The sequence below is a fragment of the Borostomias antarcticus genome (genome assembly GCF_949987555.1).
Source record: "Borostomias antarcticus genome assembly, chromosome: 15".
Lineage (NCBI taxonomy): Eukaryota > Metazoa > Chordata > Actinopteri > Stomiiformes > Stomiidae > Borostomias > Borostomias antarcticus.
In genome coordinates this window covers 8,608,762-8,636,734 of record NC_140248.1, presented here as the reverse complement: position 1 = coordinate 8,636,734, position 27,973 = coordinate 8,608,762, and the positions used below count along the sequence as shown (strand labels likewise).

The following is a 27,973-nucleotide window of genomic DNA, read 5'->3' as shown; positions in this document are numbered from 1 at the left end:
GTTGGAGTTTGGAGTAAATCATAACAGCATTGAAGATTCAAGACCATGTTTCTGCATGAGGAGAGGCCACTGTGTGACTACTCATACCCATTTAACCCTCAGCCCAAGAACTATGCTTATTGTCCACAACCAGGTAGGTTTCATTCGACATGACTATAGGCCTTTAGAGATAGACATACTTTTAGTTAATGGTTATCTATCAGTCACCACTCTTCTGTAATGACCTGAGTAATTGCAGACTGGTTTAGTTTAGTTCAATTAAAGTCAATAGCGTTTTTGGAATAAAGAAAACGTTTGCTGTACATAGATTGGAAGGATACGGTTCACCTGGGACAGTCATGGGACGGTGGTGTGGCTGGAAGTGAGACCGAACTGTCATCCCTTCCAGTCCGGGTGTCTCTGCAGGGCCGTGAGCTTTGGGAACAATTCAGAGACTTGGGTACGGAGATGCTCATTACCAAAACGGGAAGGTAATAAATAAATCTACGTGCAATTATTTCTATTTCCGTATTTTATGAGTATGAGTATACACACATGACCCAGTTTAATGTAATAATGAAGCGTCTACATAATTTCGTTGGTCTATATTTTCTTTAGATATGTAAGCTAGCCTAGCCTACTTTATGTTTGTCTGATTGATTGCAATTACTTTAAACAGTAAACAGACAGCGACTAGTCATAATGCCCTGACACTCGAGTAAGCTAGCCGCTAGACTAAAGATAACAGAATACATGTCGTTGTATTACTGCATAGGCGGATGTTTCCGAGTTGCAAAGTCACAGTGACGGGGTTGAACCCTCGGGCGACGTACGTGCTGATGATGGACATGGTCCCTTTTGATGATAACAAGTACAAGGTATCTCGTCCTGCCCCCGTTATATGATCATGTAATCATGACTCTCTCTCTCTCTCTCTCTCTCTCTCTCTCTCTCTCTCTCACACACACACACACACACACACACACACACACACACACACACACACACACACACACACACACACACACACACACAAAGGCCAGCTTGTAGCACCAATAAGAAACGAACTCATCCAACTGTCATGCCTTTGCAGTAGTGGAGATGTAACCATTTGTCTCTCCCCAATGTCCTCTGCAGTGGTCCAAGGATTGTTGGGAGGTGAGTGGTATGAGCGAGCCTCACATGCCCAACCGCTTCTTCGTCCACCCAGACTCACCCTCGCTGGGGGAGAGGTGGATGGAGTACCCAGTCTCCTTCCACAAGCTCAAGCTCACCAACAATACACTCAACTCCAATGGCATGGTAAGACGCGTGACAGAATAGTCCAGAGACTTCAAAAACGATATTGCCCCCTAGACATGGGGTATTTTTCTTTGGGCTAGTGGTGTGTGTGGATTCCCACCTATCTCCATTGTTCTCACATGGAAAGTTTGACACTTTGAACCTCACCTGTTACACAAAGGGTGGATATTATAGGCTACTTAAAGAGACACGGCTGCTTACTGTTTACAGCTTTGATAAAGAATACAAATACACTTCCATGTCTGCAGGTAATTCTCCACTCCATGCATAAGTACCTGCCACGCCTGCATGTAGTCCAGTCCTCGGGCCCCTGCAGTTCCTCGTCAGCAGGCTACCTGCGCTTCATCTTCCCTGAGGCTGCCTTTTTTGCTGTCACTGCCTATCAGAACACTGAGGTAAAGACACCTGCATGGTCTATGTTCTATGAACTCCATGTTTGGTTACAACATTGGTCAATACAGTTTAATCGTTGCTAAAACGAGTGGGATATGTAGGCTACTTCCAGATGTTGTGATATACCTCAGTGAAAGAGTTGGTTTGGCTGCCATCTTGAGGTTGAATATGCACACTGCATTCATTATTTTTCTCCCTGCTCATGCACACTAAATGTACTTTCTCTATTTCCTGACAGATAACAAAGCTTAAGATAGACAACAACCCATTTGCAAAAGGCTTTCGTGTCAATGGGCTGAACACAAAGAGGTGAGTCCTTTGTATTCCAAATGTGAACTCTTTGAACTGTTGTTGAACTCCACAAAATAATCCACTACTGTGACTCTTAATGACATTAACTGCACTTGAATTACTTGATGCACTACACTTCAATAGATGGTCACAGAGGCACTGGGTAGACAAAGAGAAAGAGAGAAAAGTCAAAGAGAAATTTTAATTAATATATGTTCTTCTTCTTCTTCTTATTATTATTATTTGACCATTATGCCCCTAAGAAAAATAATAGATTGACAACTTTCCTTTACAGATTCAGAGAAAAGGATAAAATTATCTCTAACCAACATGTGGATGGACGGCAACAGATTAAATCTTCAAATGGTATTGTTAAAAACACATAATTCATAATTACATTTTATGTCCTAGATACATTTTATGTAAAGTTCTTTCTTTTAGTGCAAAGTAAAACAAAGGCTAAGTTCGAATTTTTGAAAATGAGAAAGAAGGAAAATATCCAGCAGGTGTATTTTCTTTCCTTTCATCAGATCAAGATAACTACATTCTGTCCTTTCCACTCGTTCTCCTCAGCATCCAGACCTGTTGTCACAGACGATGAAGATGACGTCACAGTGTCCAGCTCAGTGGATTCCCAGGAAACAGAGTGTAGGCTCGACAATGCCTCGTCATCGACTGCCCCAAACCCATTCATCTCTGCCTTCATGAACCGGGGGGCCGCAGCCCAGCCCTGTCGCCAGGAGGGGTGGGCCCATGGCCATAGGACTCACAGCTCTTATAGCATGCACCCCGCCAGGGATTACAGCAGGTAGGCAGGTATCACTTCAGTCTTGGATGATGATACCACAACTGACATGCGTCTTATTTCAAGTACGTTATATGACATTGCATGATTTATATATAATTTTTTTTATGTGGATCTTTTCAGCCCTGTGCATTCTGATGCCAGGGTTACAGGCTTTCCAAACATCGCATCTCCTCTCTTGTCACACACCATACTGGGCCAGACACACACAGGGTCTGTTGGCCTCAGAAGACCCCCACTACAGAGCAGCAGAGCAGGGGGACCACCTCGCCACCCAGGCCTTTGTGCTCCAGACCCCCCACAACACCACCTCCCTCCAGACCACCAGGTAGAGCTCCAGCAGCAGCAGCAGACTGAGTTTGACCACCCCCACCCCCTGCCCCCCAAGGTCAGCAGGATGCACCTCTCTGAGAGCGCCCTGCGCTGCCTGGAGAAGACCCCCGTCTCTGACCCTGGCAGCCCCTGGCCCCTCAACGACATCCTGAACAGGATTCACAGCCGGGGAGGGGCCTCAGCCTCCGGGAGCCCTGGGAAAGCGCTCCAGGCCCAGTATGAGAGGCCGGACAGAGAGCTGCGGACCCAGCCCTACCCAGCAGCACTGGAGCCTGCAGGACACTTCCTGCCAGTCCAGAGCATGGGGCTCTTCCAAAACAGCCTGATGGGCTCTGTGGGGCCCCTGAGGGACAGCCATGTGCACCCCAGAGCCCCCTCCTCTCTGGAGTACCCCTATAAGACACCTGTTCCTGACTTCATTTGAGGATCAGAATGGGAAGTGAAGTTCTATGTTAAACTTGAGCTAAACTGGTGTGTTTTGTTATTACAGCCATAAAATACATTCCTTCTTACTGTGTTATACATTGTTCAAATGCATATTCTTTACTGACAGAAAACTACAGTTTGCAATATAAACTGTTATTAATACTCTTTACTCAAGATACAGTATGAAGTACAGAGGCATTTTCAATAAGAAACATTACACTGGAAAGGTGGTACAGTTTAACATTTATTAGAGGGCAGCACAGTAATACTTAGGACAGGAAGATTTGAGTGTCACATGTACACATGCTGAAATATTTATTCTGGATTAAATATTCCAGAATAACAGTCCAAGAGATCCAAAACCAACATATTCACGTAAACACATTAGTTTGAAGATACGTCTCTATGATGTGTGATAAATGTAAATATTTTATATACTCTATATATAGTTAAAGCTAAGAGTAAAGGTATAGGCCTACAATGTTTGGTCTACAACTGTATTCTACATCACTGTTGATTTTCTGAAAGCTGCCTCTAAATGACAGTACACAATCCAATGAATGATGCAAATATGGCACAAAATATAAAGGCCAAAAAAAAGATATTGGATCTGAGTTTCCTGCAGAACTGGCCCTGTATATTCTGAGTGGATATTTCCCTCTTTACAAATTTCCTGTACAACCAACCATATACTAGGGCTTTACAATAGGCCAATTGTACTAAAATGTGATCAAACAACTTTGACAAAACTATGCCAGTGTAACAGTTTGAACCTTCTTTCTGACTGTTTATGGAAGGTCTGCGGGGTGAGTTAGTGCAAAGTGAAAGGGGAGAGTTAGTGCATTCATATCTGAAGTCTATCGGCTATGAGGGGAATGGTTCATCTGTGGCAAATTGATATCAAACATTTTAAGTCACATTACTTTATGTTACCTTCATTAAGCTTTAAATATAAAATTAGTTGATGAACGACGCCAATATAGACCACTGTATCGCCACTGTATTATCTGAGCAGGGGTCATAACCTTAACGACATGCTGATGTCATCTACAGCCATTATGGTACAACACTCAACTGGAGCTTGATACAATAAAAACACAAGAAAATATATATAGATTAAATGGTTGACAATATCCATTAGACCAGATATACCACCAGGTGGTAGATTAGTATAAAAAGGTAGGTTACTCAAACTTGAGGTCAGAGGTTCTGAAAAAGGAAGAGACTGCCATACAAAGCTCATTTTTCCATTCCAAAAGAAAAACCAATGCAAAAATATATGAAAAAACAACGTGTCAATGTTGTTGTCTTTGTGAAAATGTTGTCTTGCAATGAAAACTGGTTGTGTAAGGAATGTGGCACAACTAACAAATAATTGTGACTAATGGCCATCGAGACGTCTAGAACAGAAAATGTTGTGGCGTTACTCTTACTAGAAGACAGCAGCACCTTGTAGAATCCTTTGAGTAAGGAGTCACATGTGGAGGTAAAACCCAAAGTTGAACACCTGACATTACTCTGAACAGTTAAGCTGACATTACATTGTACAACAGTGACCACTGATTGACTACAAAACACCTACATGTCAAATTACATTCTAATAGGACAGGAAAACAGACAAAGGTGAGATGTTAAAGCTCCGTGTTTGACCTCATCTCTGAGATCTGTTGATCAAGGTAATCCATAGATGGTCTGAAACCCTCACAGGACTCCTAGGTCTTTTAAGGCTAATATCAACAATGCATGGCTTTATACAGATACACACACACGCACACACTGCTACTGGTTAGAAGGTGAAATAAGGATATGGGGACAACATTTCTACATCTGCCATTGAGTTGTAACAATAGACAATAGAATAGCCAAGCAATTACTCTTCCTAAGGTGTGGGCACTTAATTAGTGGACAGGCACTGCACATTAGAATGACACAATGGGTGATGAGGAAATACTTCAATTATGTAAAATGCTCAAAAAAATTTCAATATAAAAGAATGGGGCGTAAAAGAGGAAAATAACTGAAGATGGGTGAAGACAGTGGGACATGCAGATGGTCTGGTCCTACAGAGCTAAGGCAACAGGACGATAAATGCGTCTTGACCGTGTACATACAACTCTGGATTCAAGTGTTCTGAATCAAAGGCAGTTGATATAAAGAGTGCATAATGTAGACACATTGGGATCACAGCCAATAAAACGGTTGTTTTCATGCTTGGGCATTAGTCAACTTCTGAAGCAAGGGGATCTGTGGAGAAACAACAACAACAATAATAATAATAATAAATGCATTTTATTTACTTTAAAATACAGAGACAAAGAATAAAATAACTATAATACAACTTTGTTAAAAAAGCAATGTAGAGTAAAATGGGTTAAATCAAGATGCATAAGATTAGGGATACGATATTAAGAGATAAATAAGGTTAAAGATCAAATATTATGACGCCCAAGTCTAAAAAGAGAAGAGAGTGGGTTAGCTGACTTTATAAGGAAAAAAGGAGAGTCGGATGGACAATGAAGATGTCAGATCAAACATGAAGAGAAACATGTTGGTCAGTGTTGTAGTCGAGTCCAGTGTTGTAGTCAAGTCACTAAATCTCAAGTCCGAGTCCAAGTCCCCATTACCTGAGTCCAAGTTGAGTCCCCATTACCCTAGTCCGAGTCCGAGTCATCAAGGTCGAGTCTGAGTCGAGTTCCAAGATACTCTTCCGTGCTCCACTCTGGCACAGTCATAGAGCTGACCTACAAATAAAAAAGGAAAAAAATACACTGACGAGAGTCCTCGTCTCCAACTTCTGAGTCCGAATGCAGACAATGCTTGAGTCCAAGTCCGAGTCATCAGTGCTTAAGTCCAAGTCGAGTCACAAGTCCTGAAAATCAGAACTCAAGTACTACAACACTGTATATTAGAATGATTTTGCTTTCACCGAAGAAGTGGAATGCATGTAACTGCAGTGCATTCATGTGAAACAACCTCTTTACATTCAACTGATTTTCATGGAGTCTAACAGTGCCCCACTCACCTTAGTCAGGTCCACCCCTGTGAGGGCGTTGACGGACACGGGGAGCTCAGCCAATAGGCGGGTCAACTCCCCAGTCACACGGCTGCTGTCCCCGCTCAGGATGACGATCTCATTGGTCCGAGCCAGGGGGGCGGCCACTTTGGCTGCGATCTGTATAAATACAATCATGATATGATCTCAGTAACAGCGGTAAAAACTTTAAACTGTGAGAAGTTTATCATCCCAGTACCACTGATACATGCGTTTGTTTGCGCGTGTGTGTGTGCGCGGCTGCTTCACTGACGTTGGGAAGGGCCTCGAGGACCAGGGCAGTCTTGGCTGCCTCCCCGTACTGCTGGTAGGCCTCAGCTTTCAGCTTCATCCTCTCAGCCTCCGCCTTCCCCACCACCTCTATGGAGCCGGCCTCCGCCTCACCAATGCAACGGATCTTCTCAGCTTCCGCCTGCGCTAGCAGCACCTTCTTAATCCTAGACAAGGGTTCGGAGAGCAAGACGGGAGAAGGGTTGATAAACTCAGACGACAAAAGCTATATTGTGTCCTCATTACTACACATCCACAGTCAACGTCCCACGTTATTTGCACCCAGAACATTCACAGTTTGACTCCTTTGCAGAACACTGCTGGAGCCGCGCAGGCTTCCTCACTTGTGTCCCTCGGCCAGCTGCTGCATCTTGTAGGCTTCGGCCTCGGCGGGCCTCTTCACCGTGGCGATGAGCTCCTTGTCCGTGCGGAGAATTTCCTTCTCCTCGATGGTGATCTGCTTCTTCCTCTGGACCACCTCGATCTCGATCTCCTCCAGACGGATCTTCTGCTGCTCCTTGGCCGCCTGCAGCTCGTAGGCCAGCTGAGCCTCAGCTTTCTGCAGGGGTGGGGAAAGTAGGGGTTGGCGGAAGCTCTTTAACATTTCACAATTAGTGAAGACGCTATCGATGCGACGAATGCTCCCGGTCTGATACCTTTGTGTTGACTTCTTGGTTGAAAGAGGCTTTCTGCATTTCCAGCTCTCGTTTAGAGTCAGCCATCAAGGTGTCTGCTTGGAACTTCGTGTCCATCATCTCTTTCTTACATTCAGCTTCCTGTAGGGGAAGGGAGGTGAACGAGTAGAAGGATGAAGAGGCAGAGTGGCTAAATGTTTTCAATAGTGTGTACGAGTAGCATTACCTTTTCCGTTGTTTCCATCCATCCATCCATCCACTCCCCTTACCCTGATCCCTGCATCTCTCTCAGCCTCGGCTACTCCGATGTCGGCATCTCTCTGTACTGCAGCAGTCTGGGCCTTCCCCAGGGAGCTCAGGTACTCCACTTTATCATAAACATCCTGTCAGGGAAACACCACAACAGTCAGCGTTGTCACTGTGGAGGTATTAAGAGTGAATAGCCTCCAAAGAGCTAAAACAGGAGCTAAATCGTCCCTCCCAGGCCTAACCTTGATTGTGAAGCTGAGGATCTCTATGCCCATGCGGCCTACATCGGGAGACGCCACCTCCCTCACCAGGCTGGCGAACCTGTCTCTGTCCTGGTAGATCTGCTCCACAGTCAGAGTGCCTGGAACACACAGCCTGCATCAGTGTGGAAGATTTTCACCATAACGATGACTTCCTACATTTGTCAACTTGAGGTCAGTCTAAAGCCGGGCTCAGACTACAGGATTTTTGGGCCGATTTATCCCCGATTCACCCCTCCCGACAATCGGAGGAGAAATCTGGTCTGGAACGTTGGTCGGGGCCGATGATCGGCCCAGATTATCTTGTAATGAGAGGGGTTCACAGATCCAATCTTATACCTCCCGATCGGCTCGCAGACCCATCAGAGCGGCCCCGATAATATCAAACGTTTGATATTTAAGATTATTACGTCCCGACTTTACAAGTGAGACAGCGAGACCAGTGATTCGTTGCTCCCTCGGGCACGATAAGATCCTGTAGTGTGTGATGAGCCGTTATTTTCAAATCTTGCTGTGTGTGCTTGTTTGAGATGCGCAAGAAGAATATCTGTTAAGATTCTCCTTATGTGCGTGATGTAACCCGATTTCGAAATTGCTTAGGATCTTAAATATCCTGTAGTGTGAGCCCGGCATAAGGTAAGTGAGTGCTTATTTTTCCTACTCCAACAGTTGTCTCTGTCTGTGTTCATTAATATCCATACCCAGGATAGAGCGTAGGTGGCCCTCCAGCGTCTGCAGGATGACACTCTTGATCTCAACGACAGATTTCCCTAGGAACTGCTCACAAGCATAACCCAGCAACTCATCTTCAGTCATCACCTTCACCTAGAAGGATGGTGGAGGTGTACATCCGTCATCTGGGAGAACACATGCCTTTTCCAACATACTGTGCACACAACCATTTTTTTTAATGTAGAACTGAACTTTAGCAAATAGTTGGTAAATGACATTAATTTTCTTGTTCTATGTGTCTTTTCCAATATCTCCAGTGGAAATGTATCACATCTTTTGGGATCATATTGTGGAAAATCACAAGTGACTTGTCTGAATAAGACTAGACTGCCATGGACTTCACTGATTAGAAGTGAAATGTCGATTGGCCAGGAGGCTGATCTAGGGTGTGGATTAGGCTGGGGATCATTTTACAGTCTCACTCTCCAGTCAAATCCAGTCTGAGTCTCTTTGAAACATCTATCCATACTAGCTAATTAATCCTGACTTTTATCTCAAGACTTATACATCTATGCTTATTAAGGTCGAGTTATAACTAAATTTCACCACATACATAAACATGCATTATAACCATAGTTACAAGATCATGGGGTCTTGTAATAAGTTAGTTGAAGTTAAACTGGGGATAAAATAAGTCAACAGAACGGAGGAGATACTCCTTACTGGCTCTGACCAAGAATTCATCTATAAATGTTATTGACAAAAAAAGAACAGAAAAAGGAATCATTCTACTAGTAAACAAAAGAATGGACGGCCCAGGGGTCTCTGAGCTGTAGAACCATCTGCAGCTGAAAGGAAAGAGAGTGAGCTGGTCCCTGAGGTGAGAGGTCTGGACATAGAGTCCAATACAACATGCAGGGCTAAGGGGAACTGGCAATCATTCCTAGACGACACAGATTATAAATGCCCACAGACAAGACAGACAGGCATCCAACCAGCAGGCCACCTCACAGAGACAGCAGGGGGAGCTGTGGTGAGGCCAGCACTGGAATGTGGGTGCGTGCCATGATGATCCCTCCCCTTTGGACCTTTTCCCACCCATGGCTTCCAATTCCCACCCCCAGTTCCCCACATCGCAAGCACTGTTCCTCTGGCATGCTCTTGACATGTGATCATACCGTACTAAGTCAAAACAGGAAGCTGTGAAGACAGGATATGTGACTTTAATCCACAGATTCCTCTCCTGACTTCAATACTTATTGTAACAAACAATTCCCAGTGATCTCTTCCACACTGGCAGCTGCGATTATATGGATAAAATGGAAGCCTCGTCTTCTTTTACAGCCAGAGAGTAAGGTTGCCAAGAGACAAACTCACTCCACCAGTTTCACAAACACAGGGTTGCCTGTTGGATCTTTTAATTGGGCAAAGAAAAAGAAATATGATCTACATCAGATGGGTGTGTTTAAGGTAAAATGCAGCGCCCAAATACAGCGACAAAATGATTTGCACACAGTCCTATTACCTAGTCCCTTTGTATTAGCCCACATAATAAATAAGTAGTTTACTTCTACTTTAGGCCACATAAATCCTGTTTCCACAGAAACCTGCACAAGGGGCTTGAGAATGGTGCAAACAGACCCGTGATGAGACTCTCTGGTCATGACAGTGTGCTCATTGTGGGCATGCCAGACTGACAGGCTGGGAGAGGAGGGCAACACACTCATGAACATGGGAAGAGAGAATGTAACTGGGATGAGAGAATGTAACTGCTGACAGTGGCACCCTGGTTGTATTCCAGAAAATAAATATCATGCAACTGACAAATGAGAGGTAACATCATCAATGGATCATTTGAAGTAATGGCGATTACAAAAGAAACAGAAAAATGAAGAACAAAAATTAAACTGATATTGAATTGATCTCCATGACATATTATATCTAAAATCAGAGGTAGGTCAAACTTTCAGTGCATACTAACAGTGGAGAGGAAATGTAATTATGATGTTGAAGGCTGAAGAATTTGGCACAGAAGGAGAAGAAACAAAAATTAAATCAACATCAGAACATTGGGAAATTAAAAATACATGGAAGAAATGCATGTTGGGATGCAAAATAAACATGACAGGCTTGACTCAGCTGCCTTGAACCCCTGCCAGGAGGACACCATTCAAAGCAGAATTGTCTACAGGTTGGCAACATTCTCCGCCTTGACATGAGGGTCAATAATTCTCCACAGTGGTTAACAGACATCTTTTAGATTCATTATAGACATTACTACAGTAGGGTAGAAACATTGTTTGAGATCCACTGACCTGCTCATAGCACAGGCTAGACCACTCACATCGCTGAAAGACTTACTCAGAAAGCTATGTGTGTGGATCCCAGGTTGATTCAGCCCAGGAAGATGAGTGTTTACCTTTTGTTAACCATTAATGCTAAGAACAAACAGGTCATGAAGCAAGCGAGGGGGTCACTTCTTCAGGAGAATGATTGACCCTCGGGTATGGCTATAGCACCTTTAATCCCAAGGGGGAGCACAGTGGGTGGGAAAGACAGGGGGAGGAGGAGAGGTGGGGGCTGAAACCCGCCATGAGCTGAAAGAGGCATTCCCAGAAGATGTGGTGAATTACCTGTGCCACACCAGTGACAGTAATAGCTACACCCTCCGCTGTCTCTACATCCTCACACTTGGGCTGCAGGGTCATAATCTCAAGGGTTATCCTGTGGAGAATGTGAAAAATAAAAATAAAAATTGGCATGTTCTGAGGGGAGGCAAATTAAAAGAGGGGCAGAACACAGGAGTGAAGGATAAAACAAAACAACATTCAAGGGCTCCAATGCCAGGACAACAGGGTGTAAAGAATGCTTTTCTGAGAGCACATACGACTGGCTGCATTTCTTTCTTTCTTTTAAAAAAATAAAATAATTAAAATTTGCTTATTTTTTGGGGGTCAAAGCTGGGATATTGCCATGCAAACCTTATTAGCGGCCCTTATTCAAGCATTCGTTTTGGGTACCCTGTTGCCAAAGCCCATAGGAGTGACGCAAAGGTTAGCTGTGTAGCAAAGCACATATAGGGTTAATGACAGCTGACTCTCTCTCCCTTCCACTGCAGAGGGAGAGAAGGACTTGAAGAGGGAAAAACAGAAACGCACATTTGTTATCGTTAGCCTGTTAGTTTGTCCACCTATTCGCCTCTGGCTCTGCTTGGTCTCCACCGTTCCCTACCTGTTTTCTCTACTTTGCTTTAGCGATGCATTACCTGAGCCACCCCTGTCACATCCAATGGGACACCCTCCGAGGTTTCGATATTCTCACAGCGACAGAGGATGGTCATAATCTCCAGAGACAGTCTATGCAGGCAGGTGGGTGGGAATAGGAGAGGCAGGACAGTGAGTAACAGCTGTTAGTGTATCGAGGGGTCAAGGGGATGGGAGAGGGGGTAAAGACACTCGTAAACGGTCAGGAAGAACCAAGACTATCTAGTTTGCTGCGTTCTCATCTGGTAGCACTGCTTGTACAGTCATAGCACCGCTGGTCTAGACTGGAGCCAAAAACCAGGCCCAAGGACACAAAGCCTCAATGCTGGGTTGACCAGCAGCATTATTGGGCCCTCACTCTGAGATTAGGGCCATGTAGAGATTACACAAGAATGTCTGCTCAAACAAGACCCTGTATAATTTCCAGTATGACTTTAAGGCTGATTCTTGGTTAACATAGAGAACATAGCCTGAATTGCCATTTCGTTTCACTTCATTATTCAGTCTGAAAGTGCTCCCATTTAAGCCATTTTCCGAGATGGGCGTTGCCAAAGAGGAGTCCTCAGTCCTCAATTAGTTCATCCCCTAGCATTTGTCATCACATTCAAAGGACCCTGATTGGCCTGGTTGGAATTCCAACCGAGAAATCACTCTGGACGAGAACAATACCAGACCCTGAATCACATTTGGCAAATTACAGTGGGTGTGAGATTCAGGGGCTGGAGCCAGGCTATAGAGAACCTAGAATTATTACTAACTGCCCAAACCTTTCGAAGCCAACAAAGCATACTTTACATGATCCCAATCTATAATACAAATAATAGCAATATTGATCAGTTCTAGTTTAGAGCTGAACCACTCTCTAATGGCGCTCCCAGTATTAGGCTCCATCTTGGAAAGGGAGGTGGCTGAGTGCCGCATCATTCAAGAGTCCTCTCCTCCCGGATATCCCTGGTCTCTGCCTCCCATCTGAGTAAGTGCATCAATGAGTCATCGGGCTTGGACACAAACAGCATTACTGCATCACTACCGGGAACTCAGACCTACCAAGCCTCTTAGTCCCGCCCCTTTCAAGGGTCTTTTATCGCAGCCAACTAACAGCTAGTGGAGACTGAGGGGACTCACACGCTTGCTGCAACAGAGAACAGCCACCCCATTCCTCATATCATCCTCCTCTAAGACATCGTGGAAGGGTAGCATTTTGGGGTGGCAGACTGAAAGAGGCCCATTGCAACAACTATAATCACTTTCTTGAGAGACTCTGCAAGCAGAATATGCCTTGAGACATCCCTTTGCTTGATTTAGATAAGATTAGATTTCAGAGGCGTACGTTCAAACATCCTAGCGACCAGACAAAAGGCTGTTATTTAATAGCCATAGCCCTGGAGTTAAAGGTAGTCAGACACAGACACACTGGGGAAGAGACGGGTGAGATCAACAACACCAGGCATGGCAAGGCAGGTTAGCACAGCACAAACAAAGAGAGAGAGAAATAAGAGGGCAACATACACCAAACACATTCAATAAAACAGGAATAACAATACAAAAGTGGCAATCGTTTCTCTAAAATTCGACTTGAATAAATTACATTAATACGATATATAGGCTAATCTAAGACATAATATATGACCACCATACATTCTATCCTGTTTCCATTTGATATAACTGGTTTGCCAACATCATATTTTGCAGCATCGTATATTTTGATTACTGGCAATAGTAGAGTGTAATGAACTGAACGTGACCTTCTCTAACCTGATGTTTGTGTTTCCAGTGCTGTACTGGCACTTTGTGGGCACACTGAGGCTGCGTTCAAGAGCAGCTGACTGCTGTGACGCAATATGTTTACACGTTCACACGTAAACATTAGCTGCTAATGGCATTGGACAATGTTTAATTCATGCAGGTGAAAATGTGATTGTCCAGAATCCAGCTCAGATATCTGTCAACTGGGTGAGTACAGTATAGTTACACTGAAGTTGATCAATGGGTGTGTAAAAACGGTGAGGGAATATCCAGGATTCACTGCCACCCAAAAGAGAGATTCAGGATTCAGGCCTGAGGCCATGTAGCTTACAGTGCCCTGCCGCCCAGCCGAGGCCTCAGAGTGATAGGGCTTACCTCTGGGTGTCAGAGATGAGCCACCAGGCCCAGGCCCAGCCTCCCACCACGTAGGACTTCTCATCTGAGCCACAGCAGCCACCTGTGGAGGAGCAGATAAAATGCCTGGGTCTATTGACGGCCATACTTTTTTGTCGCTTTTCCACTGCATTAAAAATAGCAATTCAACTCGACTCTCCTCGATTTTTGGGGTTTTCCATGTTATGATAACATCGCTGAACATGTCATTGAATACTATTTTCTCACAGTTTCACCCTTTACGCAAATATTCTGGAGCTCCCATTGACGTTGACGCAGGGGGCGTGGAATAGGCGTGAACAGTGAAATAAAGAAATGTAATGACTCCTTGCAATAGTAGCATAAATGTTATGATGTCAATGTATACTACTGTATTTCCTCACTGTTTCTCTCATTGCACTAATATTCTGGACCTCCCACTGACATTGAAGCAGTGTGGGCATGGCGTGGTCTTGAACGCCTGAACTCCGGAAAAGTGAAAAAAATAAAAGCGAGTAGAGTCAAGTCAAGTTCTTGAAAATGTGGTGGAAAAACAGCATTGGTTTGGTGAACTGAACTAAAATGGGAGGAGTAGATCTTTGTAGTTAGAAAAACTAGGTCATTTAGCTAGTGCTGCAACTGTGCTACAAAATGTGGGCTAAAACGAACCACAAACACCCGCACACCATTTTTTGTGGCATTTACTCAAATCTAAACCTTCAACTTCCTAGAGTAATTCTTCCGATTAAATAATTAGATTAGCCTATATGGTATGAAGGGTATGTCAAACAGATTCAAACTGATGAGAAACCAGAATCAGATAGGCGTGCTTGCACTCACTCCCAGATCAGAGGAAACTGAGTTTATCTGAGGTTGGCACAGACGGAAGAAAATATTCCACTCTGGTGCAGTACAGCCACTGTCATGGTTCAAACTGACTACCACAGAACAGCGCCATGGAGCAAAGCTATACATTTGATATGTTGTTGTAAAGCTCTCAAAGTGTTTATTGTTGAATGTGGAGCCTGCATTACAGTGTCATAAAGTGGACAATCAGTAAAATCAGCTGAAATGCAGTGCTATAGCCAGCATGCAAACATACTCAACGCTCACAGCAGCACTATGGGAGTTTTATCTGGGAACTGACATGTGACATTCTCAGCTGTCAGGACACCCTCTCTTTCTCTCACACGCTCGCTCGCACGCACGCACACACTCAGATAAACACATGCGTATGCGCGCACGCACACACACACACACACACGGAGGGGGCCAGCTTGTCTTTACTGCAAATAATCCCAGACTTGCTATTATCGTGTAACATATTGTGCTATATCTTACTTCAGAGGCATCGAACTCAGTACGGAATTTGTCTATTTTAAACAGTGTTGCCATCACACAAAATCTCAGTGAGTAATCATGTTTGGAAAATATACTAGTGAATAGTGATCATTAGATATTGGAAATAGGCAACTATTCAAACAGCACTCACATATGAAATAGGGCTTTTAATTCAAATAAAAGGTATAATTCTCCTTGCTGCTTTTTATGTTCTTTTATTGTGTGACAAAACCAAAGACAAATGTCCAACCTTGGTTGGCCAGTTGTATCTTATCTTATTATTTGCATGATGCCTAATGCATATTGCAGACCATGCAGGAGAATCCCAGCTGTATAAAGTGAAGGGCTCTTTCTGTCTTTATGTGCCAGTCAGTAAGCATATTGAGACAAATGCCTTTCTGCACCGCTGCAGAAAAGCAAACAACCCAACATTATTATCAATCTACAGTAATCTTCCCATTTTTGAAAAACAAGACAGAAATGAAACTAGGAAAGGGTGTGGAGCTGAATGGACCCAGTGTTTGTAGCAAGCCTATGGTCTTGCCTAATCCATGAGCGAATAGACTGATCTATTGCCACAGCTGCTCTACTTATCTGCTCAGAATATTTCAGATGCAATAGGCCTACTCCAAATACTACAGGCCTCCAGTGGAATGAATTTGAAGAATTCAATTCACCGCACCCATAAAAACACGTCAACTTTGCTTTGTTTGTTACCGTTGACGTGCCATGTGGAACAGAAAAAGCAGTACCAGACAGCCAATAAACAAACAAATTATTAATAAAAAATTGCGAAGTGCAGTGTCATGAATGCATTGACCCCACTTCAGTTCAGTTTAGTTGACCATTTACTAAACTACGGGATATGACATTGCACTGGAATGGAACATGACCAACGTCCTTAGGCCTACAATCTAACATCCAGCATCCCTACAATTTAAACACAGGCCCATATTTTCTCAACTGGCCACAAATGCAGGAGCACTGACAAGATGATATTTAGCATCAGTAGTATGCATGCAATTATAAACGTTTAGTGTAAGGACTAGGTTTGTTGTGGAAATGTTTGTATGTGCAATGTTGATTTGTATGTCTGGATGACATGATTTTAAATAATTTTCATGTGCGGTGGAGATTGGAAATACAGGCCCAGCGGACTGCACGGATATCGCTCGATAACGGCACAACAGGCACCTCGCTCATGATGCTGATTCCTCATGTAGCCTACTGTCTCCCGATGTAGGCCTACAACATGTAATCAGTAACGTTAGGTAGCCTAATACAGTAGGCCATGTGCATGGCCGTGATATCTAAATGCAACTACCGTAGTAATAAACAGATTACAACTACAGTAATCAAAAGATTAAAAGCATGCGGTTAGCAGTCATTACTGTGCAGGCTACGTTAGTACTACGACGGACGATGTTTTCGTACGAAAAATATATATCCTAATGGTTGGAGAGTTAGAGTGAAAAGAGCGGAACGTAGCTTACCTGAAACCACAATGGCTTCGTTTGGTCCAACTGTGTGACAGTTTCCCATTATTATTTGTTTCTGAATCCAGACCAAATCGTAGGTTATTCAAAAGTGTTTCCCAACCGACGACAACCTCGCATCAACAGTTTTCTCTCCAGCAGGCTTCTGCCCCTCCTCCTTTCAATGAGCCAAGTCCCCTAGCCCTGGATTGTCCAAAATGGAGAAGCTTGCTTAACGCATCAGTGGTAGATGGGCGTTGTGGCGTGGGATAGATATCATGGGGGTGGTTTTCGTATTCGTATATATTGTGTCACAACCTCCAAATCTACGAGGTCGATTACTAGTAGGCTACTATTAAGAACAAAAACAAACAACAGTTATTATTCTAAACATATTGCATTAATTCAATGTGTAAGTGGAAATGGAAACGTGGATTCCACGGGCGTACGTTTCATGCACCACCCAACATACGGACAACGGGGCACCTTCCACGGGGGCCGATATGGGCCAAGTGGGGGTTTTTCGCTCCTGAGCCTCCAAATTAACGGGTTGAATGGGCAGCTGCCGGTTGGAGCCGGTGGAGGGCTGTGCGGTGCACTCCCATGTCTGCCGCCTCTGTTTTGACAGGACATGTTTGCAGTGTTCGTTAAGTCGACAGCTTTCTGTAAATAAATCAATGGAGGCTAATTTATTAATTAATTAAACTAATGAGCAAGCGCATTAGACTACCTATGCTTGACTATATACTACCGTATATGACACTTTATGCCAGTCCAAACCATGAATGTATTAAGATAACTGGATACAGCATTGAAAGGTGGGTGCCCATTCATTCCAATGAGTTGCTCACCTGGGGTCAGCTCTATGTTCCCACAGCCCAATGGTCCCACAGCCCATTGGTCCCACATTACTAAGACTTACTAAGGCTGTGGGACCATTGGGCTGTGGGACCATAGAGCTGTGGGACCATAGAGCTCTGGGACCTTTGGGCTGTGTGGGACTATTGGGCTGTGGGATCATAGAGCTGTGGGACCATTGGGCTGTGGGACCATTGGGCTGTGGGACTATTGGGCTGTGGGACCATTGGGCTGTGGGACCATAGAGCTGTGGGACCATAGAGCTCTGGGACCTTTGGGCTGTGGGACTATTGGGCTGTGGGACCATTGGGCTGTGAGACCATTGGGCTATGCACATAGACATGCTCCCGCTCACCCAGCATATGAAACATTTTGAACATTTTGTAACACAACAGATTTCTATGGCGTTTAATTATTCTCAAAACTCTCTGACACTACAGTAGCCTACAGCGGGCGTACTGTAACGACACTCGCCTGTGTCTAAATTTGCACACTGCTCGTTTCAAAAATTAGCTTACACGAAGCAAAAGCCGACTTTTGAGACTTTGGAGGCGGGATGGAATAGACAGTTCCTCCTTTGATTGGTTACACAATAGCTGTGTTCGAAACCGTTCCCTAGTGCACTATATAGTGCGTCCGCCATTTTTTTTTGTAGTGTTCGAATTCTCAATGGTAAATTTAATTCACTATATAGATAGTTAGTAACTAACGGTTTCGAACACAGCTAATGACTGAGGATGAGGATCTCTGCTCCTTTGATAGGCTGTTTGATTTGATCGCTGACACTTGTGAAAGGTATTTTTGATTAAGTGCTATTATAGTTGTTTAATACAAGGCCTGTCTATTTAGGCCTAGTTAAGCTTCAATACTGCTGTACACTTTGTACTTTTCCAGAACACATACAGTAGTACGCATGAAAAGTTGTTATTATCTGTGTTCCAGTAGCAGATAAATTGACTGCCAAGGACACACAACCTCACAATGAAAAGCCTGTCTGTGTTGCAGTAAATGTAACTTAACAGAGAACACCTTAATCACATCGGCTGAATGGAAAACGAAAGTAGTAAGCTCATAGGACAAGCATTAGATAAAAGTTTCAACCAATCAGGTACTCACACATGTAGTCACGCGCCAATGTATTGTGTGGAATAGTATATACAGAACGTTCCGACTTGAGTCGGCGCGCTTGCCCAGATACCCCTTGTGTCTCTGTGTAACCGTCCCTTTGCTGCAATTGTAAGGTAATAAAGTATGTTTCTTTTACTCTACTCTGTTATATTTCGTGTCCTCATTTGACAAGGTTGTGTGATTGTGTTGGTCCTAAGGGAGGAGAACCCTGTGGTAGGCTACTGGTGAATTCAATCTGAAGTGTTATAATAGTACTTTGTGAGTGTCCAAATGTCATAGGTCAACCGAGTCCAGCCACCACACACTGCAGTTGCCTGAGACAGAACCGTTGAGTCTCTCTATGACGTTGGCCTGAGAGAACATCCGTCATTCAGTCATTGGCTATGGTTGCCCCATGGATGTATGGGTTGTCCATACCAGAACCGTTGAGATAGTTGCGACCCATGGTTGCGACACTCCCATAGACTTCTATTTTAATTGTGGAATGCGGAAGTAACGCGTGTCGTGGGGCTACTGTACCTCATGGGCCTAAAGTTCCAAAACACTACTGTATAGTTCCAGAGTGGAAGCCTGGTCATTTTCAGTGTTTCTGGGGCACACTCGCTGGTAAATTGATGAAATTACTTTATTTATTTTTACATTTTTACACATTCGCAAACCTCTATTCAATTTACAAATGGTATTTTATGTAGCCAGCTTTAGCTAGATAATGTTTATCACTCTTTAAATTGGAAGTGCCGTTAACTAACATAAGCAACGCTTGCTAGCTAACATAAGTTACCAGGATGTCAACTGGCCTACATTCATTTAATTAGTCATTTAGCAGACACTTTTATCTAAAGCGACTTACAATAATTGCATTTCAAGAGTTTTGCTATTCTTAGGGTGCTCTGCGGCTTCACTATGATAGTGGCACTACATTTTTTTGGGGGAAATTCTGCTTTCTAAACCTTACCCACACTAACCAAATATACCATACTGTATACAGTAATACAGCGTAAGAATAGCCACTGAATTAGAGTTATTGTTTAAGTTGGCTACTATGGGACAAAATGGTGATGGATGACTTATCATCTTTATGTATTTGTGGGCAATACATGGGATGAGTTCCTTCTTTAACAGGACACCTATCCTGCTGGTTATTTCGAATGCTTTATTGAAATAAAGTTAAGCGTTGAACTAAAAACAACAGACAGTATGTGTATAATTTTCATAACATGTGTGGAACACATGTTCCATAACATTTGTGGAAGCTCCCCACTCAACTGAATGGACCATAACTACAGAGTCATGCAACATAGCATATACTAAATGTAGGGTAAATACAGACAAAAACAAACAAACAGATAAACCACATATGTGTTTGTACTACTAGTACTATATTATTACACAAACTCAGTTGTACAGGGCTAGGTCTCAGATCAGATCAGTTATACAGTTTCAGACATGTTTGCTACAGTAGGTTGATGTATGATAAAATAACATCACAGACACAATCCAACAGCTTGTAAACAACATGATAATCTACGATAGGAGCAAGATTGTGTAAAGCACTCATGTGGGGAGCAAGATCTGTACATGGATTCCCAACAGGTAAACCTACTGTATGTAAATGTGGGCCAGTCAGAGGGGGAAGAGTGTGATTTCAGTATCACCCCTACACAGGACAATGAAGCACTGGTTTCTGCCATGCCTATGACAACATACAAGTATGAGTGTGTGTGTGTGTGTGTGTGTGTGTGTGTTCAGCTCAGTGTACAGGTCACTCCAAAACATTATTCACGTTATGAAAATCCAGTCCAAATTTGAGAATTTCCCTGGACAATGTCAACCATCACTATGTTTTGAACATGTACCGTTGACCTACTATATAACACCAGCAGAGTGTTTATTAATTGATTTTCTTCATTCAAAGTCCTTGATTACACAGGATATGTTCTGAGGCCCCTAGTTGGGCCCGTAAGTAGTGAAGTTAAATACTAAGGTACACATGCAAGCATCAGTCTTCGTCGCTGCTCCACACATCTTCAAAGGCAGAGTTGGACCTGCCACCACCGACCTAGCATACAAAAACACACTTCAATATTCAATTTTAACTCAACTCATACTACACTCAACATCCATTACCCCACTAAACAGATAAAGGATACTTGTTTTTGCACCACTAGGTTGATACTAGGCAATTCAGAACTGTGTGTGTGTGTGTGCCATGCTGTTTAGAGTTGTGACTCTAAATTCACGACAGCATAACAAAGTAATGTTGTCAGTAGAAAGCCACTGGGACCCACCCTCTTACTTACAGTAGCACATGGAACAGTAATGGGATGACTTGAAGCCATGTCTGTCTAATTATGTAGCACCTAATACCATTAGTGCATAATTCATATTAAATGTGATATAGCAACTTACGATGTGTAGGATTAAGAATGATGAAGAGTCTGGTGAAGTGGTGGAGAGGAAGAGATGGAGAGGCTGGTGGAGTGATGGAGAGACTGGTGGAGTGATGGAGAGGAAGAGATGGAGAGGCTGGTGGAGTGATGGAGAGGCTGGGGTCTAGCAAAGCCTGCACAACAGAGACCTCTGCATGTCCTAGGCCCACTGCATACTCTGTAAGGGGCTATACAAAAAAATCATGACCAAAAAAATCACAACCAAAACATTGAATCAAAGTAAAACAAAAAAATTTAATCAAAGTAAAAAAAAAAACAGAAAAAAAAAGATTTAAGCACAGCAAAACTCCCCTTCCCCCAATCCTCTCCCTCCCCAACAAGGAAGATACGAACGATGCCGCTACCGCTGCAAAGCGCTGTTGACGCGAAACCATGGGGGGGTGTGTTTCCTGTTTCCGCTGGAGTGAGGAAACCAATCTCCCCCTCCCTCACATCCTCTCTCCCCTCCCCTCCAATCCTCCCCCGCTCCAATCCTCTCCCAACAATTACACTTTATGGGACCCAAAACCCATCCTCCGAGTCCTTGCAGGTGCATGTTTCAGATGTAGACCCATGGAAGCTTCAATGTCTGTGTCCGTGGCCTTGGAATTAAACCTCTTCACATCAGCTGGAAAGAAGGCACAACAAAATCACATTGTTACAGAGAAATTCTGGTGTTGCACCTCTGCATTTGGTTACGTATTCTCAAGCACTCATTTCATGCTCATTTCATCTTCACTGTTATGAAGCATTTTGGGCTACAATTCTTGTGATGAAAGTTGCTATAGCCTACACAGTTTATTAAAACAAGCCCATAAAAACTGCACAAGCATTGGGCATCACCGATCACAACTGAAAATTATTAACCCCCATCAATGGACCACCGTCTTTTTTTTTGGCAGTGGAGGGGGGGTTCAAGTGAGGACGCCCTGGATGTGTCTGGGAGGGACGGTGGATCGGTTGATCAGATGTGGATGTGCCTGGGAGGGACAGTGGATTAGACCTGGATGTGCCTGGGAGGGATGATGGATCTGGACTGGCCTTGATGGTGGGGTTCGACATGCATGAGGCAATGAGGACAGGTGGAGTCAAAGATGGTTTTGACCCCACTGCCTCATGCATGCCATCATAGAAGCTCCAAGTAGCAGGGGGTTCCTCTCCCTGGTCAGTCCCAGAGCCAGTTGGTGGAGCTCTCAGCCCCTCAAACAAACTGGCATGAGGTCTCTGCAGCATCTAGAAGGCTTTATTCATGTTATGTGAAACAAATTTACCGTGTACTTCTTTAAATTCTCCAATTTTTTGAGGCCTGTTTTGGACTTGCCTGACCCTCCAGGTTCATTCCTTTGATGAAGCTGTTAAGAAATATGTCCGGGAAGATGGTTAAAATGTTATGGTCAGAATAATCGCACAATACACATGAGTATTACTGTGTGGCCCCTCCAATCATCATCTTACCAAGTAGGCCTATTTGTCAAGTCCTAGTAATGGGATACAATCACCCATTCAAAACAATTAATCTTCTTTCAAGGAATCTTAAACATTAAATGGAGGAGTTTATTTTTGGTTACAAAACAGTCTCATTTTAATGTGGGTGAATCTACATTACACACACTTGTTTATGTGTCCATTTTCGACAAATGTCTTTTCTTGTATGTAGTTTATTTTTAGATTGTTATTTCATGGTCGGGTCGTTCAGAACTTCCTTGGAATGACGAAACGATTTACTGCAGTAGCCTACGCCAGGGCTGGACTGGGACAAAAATTAGGCCCTGCCATGTGGCTCAGACCGGCCCACGACAATCGGTCGGACACCGCCCATCAACATCCTGGCAGTCTGTTCAATATGCATATGATGCAAATCTACCATTCATGAAAACCCCTAGAGCGGAGTAAGTGTCATGGACAGATCAAGTATACCAATGCAAGTGTGGACCAGTGTAGGCTACTCACTCACTGTTGACTTACTCCAAGGTGATGAGACGCGGCTGCTGAGCAAACAATACCCATACTCAATACTGTTAAGTAGTTGTTTATAAAAAGCTCTGGTTAAAGTCGTAGGAATCTCACCTTATTAGGCTACAGGAGCATCTTCCTCATGAGGTCACTCTTCTCAGCTACCCTGTCAATGATGGCATGGTGTCAACAGTATCTTCATAGACGTGCACAGTAAGGTGTTTATCTTAAAGTGAATTATAACTACAGTACAAATATATTAAAGTGCACATAACTACAAAAAAATAAAAACATATTACTAGAGAAAATAACAGTTAAACAGCTGAATGCTAAACAGCTGAAAAGAAATTGCAAAAGCATTGCTGAAAATGCATAGGGAATGGGGGAAAATGGGAACTAACAGTCCACAACACAGATTCAAGATGTTAACCTAAAATGTAGTCTATGCCCTACATTTGTAGTTACTAACATCAGAATACACAGACTCTAAGCTGTGGTTAAATTACTTATGTAGCTAGCTACAACAGAAAATATTTTCATTTCATCGTCTCTCACTCCCAGTCAGAAAATGTCAGCTAGCCGCGATGCTAATTTTCGCTATGTTAAACTCCATTAACATATGCTTAAAATGTTAACGATCTAAAAGTCCTATTATCCGTCTGTAGGCTACACTCGCGGCTCACATTCTCCCCGCTACGATCGGCTTGTTGGTGCCTGGAATATTGTGTGCAATATGGCTGAATATTTATCAGATTAGGTAGTATCAATAGTATCATTGTACTGTCCCCGACTAGCTGTGACCCAAGGGGGCGGAGCCTAACCAGCACGCCACTATCCACGCCACGGGCCCCACAACTCAGCCCCTGAGTGGGCTAGAGACACACGGTATTCACTGGTGGAGTCAGGTAGGTGGCCCAGAGAGGGTTACACTGTCCCCAACCAGCTCTGACCTGAGGGGGTGGAGTCTCGCCACCATGCCACTGTCCACGCCATGGACCCCACAATTCAGCCCCTGAGTGGGCTAGAGACGCACGGTCTTCGCCGGTGGGTGCATGGAGATTGCCTGGTCCGTAGTAGTTCTAGCAGTAGCTGTTACATACAGCTGCAGCAGCTAGCCCACCTCACATTTTCTCCAGGAAATGTACTTTTTTTTAGTTTATAATGATGTTGATGAAGTTTAAAACCTTGTTTACACATAGGTTTTGCTGTTTTAAAAGATACATGCAGTGATATGAGGCGCCACCTATTGTTGAGGACCAAATCATTTGTTGACTGATTCTTGATGAGATAATGAATTCCTGATGTGTGGAAAATTATGTCACTAAATCCCACTGTGATTGCTTTTTCAGTCAGTGAACAGGAAGCAGAGCAACCCCTCTCTGTTTGATCCCCTGATAGAAGAACCTCCTAGGTGAGACCACACTACGTTGCTCCGGTAAACCGTATTCAAGCTGTCTCGTCTAATTTGAGCTGTCTTATGAAGTTCCTGTTTTTAACATACTCCCCCCCCCCCCCCCCTCCAGATGTGTAGTGTTCTGATCTACAGTCCCAAGTACAGGTAAGACCCCGGTGGCGCGGGTGCAGACTAACAAGTGTAGGCAGGGAAACATGTATTCAGGGGTGGAGGTGTGTGCTCTCTGAGCACCATTTCTAGTTTTATTTATTGGATGTTAGCAGGACTACACAAAAACTATCAGACCGATTTTCACAAAACTCGGTGGAGGGGTGAAGCATGGGCCAACTAAGAACTCATTACATTTTGGAGCGGATGCGACCCGAGAAGGGCATCACAAAGCCGCCCACACACGGCCGCCCATTCACCTCCATTCATTTGTGGGACTTAAGAAGTGGCAAAATGGCCATATCTCGACATGGGAAGATTACAGAAACAGGGTTTAGGCTGGCATAAACCTCTCAACCTAATAAATATACCAAACATATCCTGCAATACCAAACATATCCTGCTCACACACGTGTGCGCGCAAAAAGCCACTAAATGCATTCATGGGCTGAGGTCTGTGCTCTTTGCGCACCATGTCTAGTTGTTCTGTGTTGGCATGTGGCATAAAGCACAAGCTAGAATTAGCCACTTTACCATTTTACTGAAGTTGCTTGCCTCAGGCAGCAGATGACTGTGCACCAAGGCGGTGATGAGGAACCTGAGTGCCCACAGGGCAAAGCTGCAGCTTCTCTCCCTCTTGGAGGCCTTAGCAGAGGAGTCCTTGAGGACCAAAACAATTCTCTTTCATTTTGAAAGAGAATTGTCCTTTATCAACTCCTTTTGTCCTCCCTTCATCTGCCGTTTTGCTCTGGTTCTCTCTCCTCCCCAGGTTCTATGGAATCTGCTGGGTACTATGGCCTTTTGTGCTCCCAAGCAGCTGTCCTCCTGTCAGCCCAGCATCGTACCCAAGCAGACTGAGGTGTGAAGCCTTTAGCTTAGTGGCCAAGCTTGATATTAAAAGTCACATGATGCAATTGGGGCCAAAAATACTTTTTCCCATAGACATACATAAGTAACGAAACAGCTGGGGAAAGAAACAAAAGAATCTGAGTAGCACTCAAAGCATTATATCTTAGCACTGTCCTGTCTAGTCCTTGCACCCTGTCTATTGCTGCCTATCCATCGGTGTTATGCACCAATTGACCAGAACAAATTCCTATTATGTGTAAAAACCTACCTAGCAATAAAATCTGATTCTGATTTTTTTTATTTTATAAAATAAATAAAAACGACACAACTATGCATAGCAGTATACAGTGCTAGTACAAAATGAAACTAGAAGGGCAGTTTTACGTATGCCCCATGGACTTCCATTGTAGCCCAGTGAGAGCCTGCATAAAAACTGCAGCTATCTCAATACTGGAACGATCAGTGAAATTATGGTCTCCGTGTTTCAGTTTCATGATAGACAGACCACAAATAGGGCTAAATATCCAAAATAGCACACTACCCCTTTAAGATGGTGAGTATGCTCATGTTTATGTAGGCTACCTCCCTGCCAAACTGGTAATGCTCTACTGCCACCCTGAGGCAATTGTCTGCCAATATAATGTAAATGTAAGATATATGTGCCTTACCTCACGTGTCCCCCACCCCAAAAACAACATGGTGTCAGTAAGTAGGCCTATGACAACTCTGTTGGTGATCAAAATTGTCAATCCACTAAAATGCCAAAATATCAAGGAACCATGATCCACGTTCAAGAGTAAACCTAGGTGTGTAATGACAATGAGTGCTGTAATGAGTAAAAGTGTTTTCCCTAAGTTAACCATTCCCCTTTTATCCCACCCTCATCTGTAGTCTAGTGATTGCAAGGATAGCTAAGGCATGCATAACCTTTGGTATACCTGAATGTGGTGAGTGTTTATACTGTATTTGGAACTTGTGTTTGATCATCCCTGTGTATGTACAGTAGGCAGGTAGGTAGGCTACCTGTACTTTATTGATCCCCGTGGGGAAATTACAGTGTTGCTGCAGCAAGAATAGCCTACAAGAAGCACAGTCAAGAATAATTAAATAAATATAGGCTACAGTACATAGGCCAAAGGATCTAAATATAGATGTTTAAACAAAATGTTGTCTAGGATGCCTAGTTAGTGCAAACATGTCTAAGTTGTCTAAGATTCAAATATCTAGATATCAAGTATCCAATATCAAGAGTCTCGGTCGGTAGGTACTGTAGTGTCCTGTACAAGAGCCTTAGCACCCTCAAAGCTGATCATTGTGTCCAGACAGTTAGGGGATGAGTTGAACAATCTGATGGCAGCTGGTAGTACGAAGGTAGCCTGGTATGACCATCCCAATCTAGTGAAACAGAATGTGAGCTCGCGAGAACGGGATGGTCGTACCAGGCTAGTACAAAAGAGCTCTGGAAGCACTCCGTTAAGCACCGGGGCAAAATCGGCCTATAGCCGAAGGCGCTCTTCTGCTTTGTCCATGATGGTCAACAGTTTGGCCAACATTCGCCTCTCCGCCACCACAGTCACCGAGTCCATGCTGACCCCCAGGATAGAGCCTGCCCTCCTGATCAGCTTGTCCATCATGTTGCTGATGCTGCTGCCCCAGAACACAATCGCATAGAAGATGGAACTCGCTACAACAGACCTGTAGAACATGTTCAGCACTGCTCTACATACATTGAAGAACCTGAGCCTCCTCAGGAAGTAGAACCGACTCTGACCCTTCTTGTGGCCTCAGTGTTTCCTGCTGCCTATTCCAGTCTGTGTTCCAGGTGCACTCCTAAGTAGCCTACTTAGGAGCAGCCTACTGTGACTGGATCACATCAACATCAACCTCCCTGGATGAAGACAGGAGTCATCTGATCTTACTGTGCTTACAGTTCACTGGTTGGTTATTAGAGTTATTACAACATAAATTAGTGCTTAATTCTGTTTCAATCCAAGCTAGGTACACACTGTAAGTCTGTGTGTTTGGATTTCAAGGGTGCTTTCCATTAGTTTGACATGTTTTGCTGGAACACATTCAGTCCACAAACTTTACTGTAATAGTGATTTCACAGAATAGTTATACTAGATTGATCTCAAAACACAAGGCAGAGGGATACTATCCAAAGAGATTGCCTCAGTCAGGAGAGACTCACAAGACTACTGAGCTCCTGCATAATCTACTCCTCTGAGGCCGGGTAATCATTAATGATCATAAACCGTGATTATATGACCAAGTTTCATAGTTTAACCATAATTCCCATAGAGTGAGGGCCCAGACAGGCAGCAGAAGAAA

General features: G+C 43.7%; 2 protein-coding genes across 2 annotated transcripts; one reads left to right on the top strand and one right to left on the bottom strand.

Moving 5' to 3' along the window:
• Nucleotides 1-45: 45 nt before the first annotated feature.
• On the top strand, nt 46-3,102 carry tbx16l (T-box transcription factor 16, like; the record flags this gene model as incomplete). The annotated part of the gene is made up of 7 exons (XM_084450191.1): nt 46-133; nt 308-470; nt 755-857; nt 1,117-1,281; nt 1,530-1,676; nt 1,913-1,983; nt 2,973-3,102. 7 exons carry the CDS (start codon nt 46-48, stop codon nt 3,100-3,102), a joined length of 867 nt encoding a protein of 288 aa, XP_084306317.1.
• A 659-nt stretch (nt 3,103-3,761) lies between these two features.
• Nucleotides 3,762-17,054, bottom strand: LOC311318381 (flotillin-2a). The gene is made up of 11 exons (XM_084449703.1): nt 16,883-17,054; nt 14,052-14,133; nt 11,301-11,391; nt 8,697-8,820; nt 7,978-8,096; nt 7,756-7,869; nt 7,508-7,627; nt 7,196-7,410; nt 6,835-7,018; nt 6,552-6,701; nt 3,762-5,773 (listed from the first exon to the last, which is right to left on the bottom strand). Exons 1-11 carry the CDS (start codon nt 16,929-16,931, stop codon nt 5,735-5,737), a joined length of 1,287 nt encoding a protein of 428 aa, XP_084305829.1. The 5' UTR covers nt 16,932-17,054; the 3' UTR covers nt 3,762-5,734.
• Nucleotides 17,055-27,973: the final 10,919 nt, after the last annotated feature.

Coding starts and splice junctions, on each gene's coding strand:
- LOC311318381 (XM_084449703.1), bottom strand. CDS start 16,931: ATGGGAAACTGTCACACAGTTGGACCAAACGAAGCCATTGTGGTTTCA. Junction 14,134..16,882: donor CGAAGCCATTGTGGTTTCAG/GTAAGCTACGTT, acceptor GCTCCTCCACAG/GTGGCTGCTGTGGCTCAGAT. Junction 7,411..7,507: donor ACCAAGAAGTCAACACAAAG/GTATCAGACCGG, acceptor CCACCCCTGCAG/AAAGCTGAGGCTCAGCTGGC.